The following is a 7,306-nucleotide window of genomic DNA, read 5'->3' as shown; positions in this document are numbered from 1 at the left end:
CCAGACACACCCCAGCCCACCCCACCCCTCCGCAGCCCGCAGTGTCCCCTCTCCCCTGTCGCCTCTGTACAGTGGGAAAGTCGTTGGGTAATTGGGTCCAGATTGAAGATTTTAATTATTCATGAGGCTGGCGAGGGACTTGGGGGGGTGGGGGTGGCTGCCGGGGTGGGGGTGGGGTGGGGAGGTGACGAGTCAGGGAGAGCTGGCGAACAATTCTGGGAAGGGTAGGGAGGGAGGCAGGGAGAGGCAGCGTGTGCATGTGTGATGAGCAATAGCTGTGGACCTTCCAGTTGCTGCTAACTGCCCTGGTGTGTGTGTGCGCGCGTGTGCTCGCGTGTGTATGTGTGTGTGAGCGAGAGAGACTGGGAGAGAGAGAGGGAGGGAGGGAGGGAGGGAGTGGAGAGGGTGGGGGGGAGAGATAAGAGAGAGAAGAGGAAAAGGAGAGAGGAGAAGGAAGGAAGAAGAAGGAAGGAAGGGGACAATACGATCATGCTGTGCTGTATGAGAAGAACAAAACAGGTAGAGCTTAAGATTTTTATATTTCTTTCTGTGGAGAAACCTCAGGCTGCTGGATGTCCGTGGGGTGTGTGCCTGCCTGAGTGTGTGAGGGGCTGGGGTAGGGGTTGGGGTAAGGGGGGAGGAAATTTCAGCTGCTTTCGGCAGACGTCTATTTTGCAATTCTTTAGCATCTTGCGACTGAAGGTTCTTTTCACACCCTGCAACGTGACTGTTTTGCCTTTCCGGGGCTGGTGATATGGGGAAGGGGGGTGGCCTACATCCACATTTGGGGGAGCTACCAGAATCCCCCCTCTATTCTTCTTTTTTTTTCTTTTTTTTTTTTTTTTTTTTTTTTTTTTTTTTTCTTTAACAGGGGCAGTTATATTGCCTAGGGTTTTCTGTCTGTGGTTCTGAGGGTGTGGATGGGGTGGGGGGGGAGAAGTGGAGGGGAGTGTTGCGGCTGGCAGGAAACGTGATGAGATCTGGCTCTACCTTGGAGATAAAGGAAGCAATTCTTCATCCTATGCCAAAAAGGAACGGATGCCCAGTGAGCCTTGATCCCTGGTCAGACCGCTCCCAATTGCTCCTGTTTCTGATGAATGGGAGATGCTTTATGTGCCTGTGATGTGAGGTGGCACGGAGGACAGGTGTATTCATTTTTTTGTGTTGCAAAAATCTGAGCAAGAATTAACCTGAAGGAATTTTTTTTTAACCTATGCTACAGTGAAAAATCCAATTAAATAATAACAAAAGCATTAGCCTGAGGAGGAGGAGAATCACCCTCTTTGCAATACCCTTCATAGTACAACCAGTTAGACAACTGTGCACCAGCTGGGAAAGAAACAGAGGACCACGCCTCTGTTAGCTCTGAACTCGGGTGGGATAAGAGAAGCTCATGGTGTGAACCTGTTGGAAACCCACTCATTTTCTGTCCTGGTACCGCCTGGCTTTTGCTATAAGGGAATTGAGATGATGAGAAGGTTTGGGTGAGGGCTCATTTCAGTACCAAAATTGTTGTGTCCAAAATGATAATGCAATTAGGAAAAAAAAGCTACTAAGATAATTTCCCCCTCACCCCTCCCCCTTTTATTTTGTGTGAAAGCCCAAACCTGCTCCTGATTAAGAAAGCCTTTTAAGCTGAACCTCTTGGACTTCCTCAGGAGGATGCTGGATTTATGCAGTTGGAACTTTGCAGCAGGAACTGACCCCAGATATCTTTGTAAGGCATTTTAGAAACTTCCAAGAATTATGGATTTGTAGGCAGCGACAAGGAGCTTTGGTCCTTGTTCTGAGCACAAAACTCAACTCAGGCACAGCACCACACTAGACCATTACTTTCTTTATATATGCACACATTTCAGTGTCTTTTACAGCACAGCACTGCAGTATTCTGTTCACACGCTGATGTGAGTAACTACAGTTCCTGTGAACAGCACAGTGTTGAAAGAAGATTCAGGTTAAAGTGTGTTTCTGAATGGAGATGTGTGTTAGCAAACGAAGGAAAAATTTGTAGAATAATGGGGAGGGGCAAGTGATTGGGATAGAAAGAGATCCTGCGTCATCCTGTGTTTTTCCTCATGCAGGTTTTTCAAAAGCTTTGCAATTAATGATATGCTCACTAAAATCTGGGAGGAGGGCGTGAAGGCTGGGGAGGGGGGTAACACGTTGCAGTCAGCCAGCGGAGCACGTTCTGATGGCAAATACGGGATGAAAAGAGCAGAGGAGGAGTAGGAAGGCAGACAAGGAGGCAAAGTGACAGAGCAGTGGGCGGAGGTGCACGGCAAATTTTAAAATAAAGTAGGAGCTCTGGGGTTCTTTGGAGTCAGAGGAGAGCTACAGGGGAATAGAGATCATCCTGCCCGTGTACCATCACAGGCTGGGCATAAAATCTCCCTGACGACACTCTGCTGTATGTGTTCTTTACACCTCTCCGGGCTTACTCGCGTCTTTTTGTGCTCGGCGGCACTCAGGGAATGCGCGGCACGCAGGTGCCTCGCTCGCCCGCAGCCCTGCCTGCCCGCTCCCGCACGATTCCACCGCATGGAACACGCCCCTCTCCGCGCGCGCGCCCGGGCGGCGCACGGCCCCGCCGCCGCGGGGACACGCGCGGGCGCTCCGTGCGCTCGCCCCGCGCCCGCCGAGCTCCCGCAGCCCCGCCGCGCCGCCCGAGCCTCTGCGTGCGTGGTGGTGGGCTCGGAGCCCAGCCGCCGCTCCTCCACCTGAATACGCACCGCAATTGCCAAGCTGGCAGCGCAGCGGCTCGCTCGGGAAGGCTGATGGTACGCCAGAGAAAGCTCTGATTGGGAGAGGAGAAAGACCTCGGTTTTCAGCATGTGCTCTTTCTCTGTCCACACCCAGACCTTTCGCTGAGAGAAAAAGATGGAATGGGTTCTTCAGCACTGGCCGGAGTTTCCTTCCCAAAATAAAGGCAGCTCTCCTCAAATTATTTTTCAGGGGAAGTCCCTGGTGTCCCCCCTTTTTGGCATCTAAGGAGCAAAATGTTGAAATTACAGGCTTGGAAGGGCGTGGAAGAAACCTCTTCACATTTGTGTCTAGGTGTGCCTGTGTGTGTCTGTCCACCCACCCCTCAGAGACAAATATGTCCACACGCTCATACCTTGCAGATTGTTCTTTCTTCTGGGTGCGATGCCAGTGTGAAGAGTGAAGTATTTGACTGACTGACTGACTGACTGTGCCCGCCCATGAGGGATGTAGGTAGCTAAGTGTTGTCATTTCTGCCTACAGTTGACTGCAGCTCTGAGTCTGAGCCCACAAAATAATCAGCTGAGAGGTAGCATAACTGAAAAGCTGGGTTGAGCTATGTCTGAAAACCTGAACTCAGCCTTTCCTGACAGCGAGAGATGCCGCCAGTAACGCACAGGGCTGGGCAGTGAGATAGGTGGCTAGAAATTCAAGTGTTGCATGCGCTGCATACTAGAACAGATGGACATTATGGGGGTATGTGCTCACTATTGGATTGCATGAGTGATTAAACAATAACCCACAAGCAGGTTTCCCACTTGTGGGTGAGATGAGTCCCATTCATCACCAGCTGCAGACGACGGCTTCCTTCCCGTTCCATCCTCTCCTCCTCACCCCAGCGCCGGAGAGCCAGCGGCTGCAAAGGTTTAAACCTGCCACACCCATCAAATCAAAGGAGGGAGAGGGGAGAAGAGGCAGTCTGCATTTCTTCCCCCTTCCACACGAGCAGCATGAATAAACATGGCTGTACCTCTAAAGATGCAGTTTAATGCAATTGGAGAAGGCAAAAGCGTTAGGGAACAGTTCCAGCAATTACAGCCAGCCGGTGAGGTGGCTTGTCATTCCAGGAACTGCAGAGGTGTACGGTGTACAAGAAGGAGGAAATGGAGAAAAAAAGAGAGAGGAAGATGCCTGCTGAGTGAAGGTTTTCTTGCTTCAGGATATTAAAATGTCTCAGGCTTAATTTAAGATAATTATACTGCACCATCCAGATGCTTCAATACTTGCAAGGCGTGGTCTTACCTTTAAACACCACTGTGGACAGTAGAAAAGGGGTATTTTAAAGGAAAGATGTCTATTCACACCCCTCCTCCCATCACTTGTGGTGTAAATCACCACAGACTGCTGACTTCAGGGCAGAAGCACTTCATCTGCACCTAGGTAGAGTCTAGCCAATGCCTCTGCCTTTCTGAGAGACACTGAGCAGATTCTGCGCTTGTTCCAGTAAACAATTGTTCCATCGAAGTTTAATTACTGTCCTCACTATTTCTCTTCCTGGGGCAATACCCCTGGGATTTCTACTGAGAAGGGTGTCTCCAGAGAAACAGCCCTCCCATCACCCTCTCCTCCACTGCCTTTGCTGACTATTAGAGACATTGATTTCTCCTAGATCATATAATGTAACTGTTCTTAATGGCACAGGCAAGCCCCCTCCTAGGGAACTAATTGCAGGCAGAGATTCCAGTGGGAGAAGGACAGCGATAGTGCTTAGTGGGAAAGAAATCAGTCTGTGGATCCAAATTGTCTTTGGCCACTTGCTCCTGAATCGAAAGCCCAGCAAAACCAGTCAGGCAGTACCTGCTGGTATGCAGAGGCATCCCTGCCTGGAGGGCTGCACTGAATCTTCTGTGTGACCATGCCAGGCTGGGGACACCTCTGCAGCCCAAGGAACCAACACGTATTGTCTGAGGGCTTGTCCTGGCCTAACGCTGAGGCTGCCTGAATAATCTCAGAGCTGCTCCTGCCACAGGATAAGGAAATGAGCTGTAGCTCCAGGCTGTGTCCATGCTATGCTGAGAGGATGGGCATTGCCTGAGGAGGGAAAAGAGAGGGACCTCTGCTTCGGTCATGTAGCTTTGACTGACTAGAAGGAGAAATTGCAAAAAGTTTTCACCTCAAATTGACTCTCCTTGCAGGCCAGCTGTACTAAGATTAGCTCAGCTGGTTAGAGCGTGGTGCTATTAACACCAAGGAACACCAAGGCTGTGGGATCAATCCCTGAGTTCACTTAAGTGCTGGACTTAATGATCCTTGTGGATCCCTTTGAACTCAGAATATTATCTGATTTGGATTTTGTGATGTCATCCCAGGATCGTCCCACACAGACATTATATTTCCTTCTCCCCGTTTCCCAGAGAGCAGGAATTTCTCACTGCTGGGAGCTTCCAAGTTGCAATGCCTTTTGTGCTAGTGGGAAACAGAACAAGGCCCATTGGCCCTTGAAAGATGAAGGCAGGCTGATAGTCTTGCATGATGCAAATGAAGGATGTATATTCCTGCTTGGATTTGCTGTGCTTGTGCTGTGAGGCATGTGCTCCTCATAGTGACTCGTGTGCTCCACGTGCTGTCCGTAGCAGAGGACAGGGGGCAGAAGTGGGTCCTGCCTAATCTCTACCAAGCAGACAGGTACCTGCTGTGGGATTGGTGTATTACCAGGTAAAACAGCAGCTATAGCCTGAAGGTTGCTTGTGCTTTTGGCTGAGATAATTTGAAGCAAAGGCACCAGAATCACAATATTCTGAATTGGAAAGGAAACACCACAAAAATCACCCACAAAAATCACTGAGTCCAACTTTTAAGTGAATGGTCCATATGGGATGAAACCTGCAGTCTTGGTGTTACTAGCACCATGCTCTATAAGCTGAGTCCTCTGCATGGTTGTGGAAGGCTGGTGGTGCATTGCTGACTGCCATTTGCTCAGTGCATGCACTGCTGGCCCATGCATCCTTCCTTCTGCACAACCCTCCTGTTTTCCTCTTCCTGAACGTAAATTACTTGTGATTCCTTTGTTGCTTTGGGCTTCCTCCTTACACTGGGAGGGCTCTTTTAGGGTTTGAGAAGGAGCAAAAGCTCTGGTGACAGTGCTCTAAAGACACCTGAGGATGAGAAACCTTTTGATGGCCCCTCTCTGTTTTGATGCCCTTTGGAAGCCACTGTGTGATTCCCCTGTTTGCTCTGAGTATGACAGGTCTCAGGGGTAGATTTGGCAGCAGTCCTCACCTGTCTGCATCTAAGCTTTGAAATCCCGGTGTTCAGTGTTGTAAAGAAACAACTGTAGCCCAGTAGCTCTACACAGAGGAATGTTGGGCTGATAAGAGGAGGCTGGTCATCCAGAAAGGCATGGTGGAGGGTACAAATGTTTGCTGGTAGAATATCTTGCTGTGGGAGTACCAGAGCAGGTACCCTGATGAAACAGCTTTCAACATCTGAAGTCCAAAATCAAAGTCAGGAATCCATCCATACTCATTTAATCTACAATTCCAAGATCCTCCCGAGCGCACCAGGAGGTGACATGTAACCTCAGAGCTCTGATGGCCTCAAGTGGAGAAGGTGTTTATTTTTCCTTTGGGCTCGTTCTATCACCTGCTGAGTGCATGTGTAAAACTCGATGGCTTTTCATGGTTGTGAGCACCACAGGGTAGTATAGAGGAATTGGTTTAGGGTGAGCTGGTTTCTCTTTCTGGCAGTGCTATTAACCTGCTTTCTGACTGATCTAAGCATACATTCTCCGACTGTTGTGACCATCTCTGCAAGATGCTTCTTTAATTTGGAAACTAAACAATTAGAGTGGGGGGAAAAAAAAGGGATTCAGAAGCCCTGAAGTGAGAGATGCTTTGGACAGGCAGAGCTCTGCTTTATCCATTCTCAGTCACTCCTGCAGTGCTAGGATGTTTATTAGCCCCTTGAGTTCCTTTAACACAAACCATTGCTTTTCTTCTCAGACCAAGGCTTTATTACAATGGACCAGAGCCTAAGAGCAGGGCTGCAACTTAGTTTTCACCAGAGTGGTAGCTCCTCCCTGACCACCACAGTGATCCAGCCTACAATATGTGTATGGGGTGAAGGAATAGTGTAATGAAAATAGTGATTTGTTTTTAATACAGCAAAAGGAATTTGTGCTTTTGGAGTTACACTGCTCCTGCTGTCTCCGCCTGTTACTCATTCTGTCTCCTCTCCCCATCTGTTCTGCTCCTTGCCTTCCCCCTGCTCCCTTGACCATGCAGTACTCCTGCTGGCAGCATCAGCCACTACCACCAGAGTCTGGCTCCCTTCACCTTTCCTGGCACTAGTGTTTGAAGAACTGGGTTCCTTCTTTGTGCTCCAGGTGCTTTTGTATCTGCTGCAGTTCTCCACTTGGGCAGAGTTGCAGCTGACACAAATGAGTATCCCTAGACAGAGACAGCAAAGTGGTGGATCTTTACTTCTCACCTTCCTGTTGGCTTGGGTAAAAGGTTGCCCAGCCACAGCAACAGCTGGGAAGGGTATGGCTGCAATAGGAGCAATGCTAGTGTCAGCATTCCTGCTTTCCTGATGGTTCATGCTCCAT

The 7,306-nt window shown here is 49.4% G+C and overlaps 1 protein-coding gene across 1 annotated transcript in view; it reads left to right on the top strand.

Moving 5' to 3' along the window:
- The first annotated feature begins 412 nt into the window (after positions 1 to 412).
- The window catches only part of GAP43 (growth associated protein 43), a 52,741-nt gene continuing 45,847 nt past the window's right edge, over positions 413 to 7,306 (top strand). The window contains exon 1 of the mRNA XM_041410955.1: positions 413 to 519. Within this exon, the coding sequence (XP_041266889.1) occupies positions 490 to 519 (30 nt within the window). The 5' untranslated portion in view covers positions 413 to 489. The remainder of the gene's footprint in view (positions 520 to 7,306) is intronic.

The sequence above is a fragment of the Onychostruthus taczanowskii genome, unplaced genomic scaffold (assembly GCF_017590055.1).
Source record: "Onychostruthus taczanowskii isolate IOZ18803 unplaced genomic scaffold, ASM1759005v1 scaffold34, whole genome shotgun sequence".
Classification (NCBI taxonomy): Eukaryota; Metazoa; Chordata; class Aves; order Passeriformes; family Passeridae; genus Onychostruthus; species Onychostruthus taczanowskii.
Note: the sequence above shows the minus strand (reverse complement) of the source record. Positions and strands in the feature narration are given on the sequence as shown.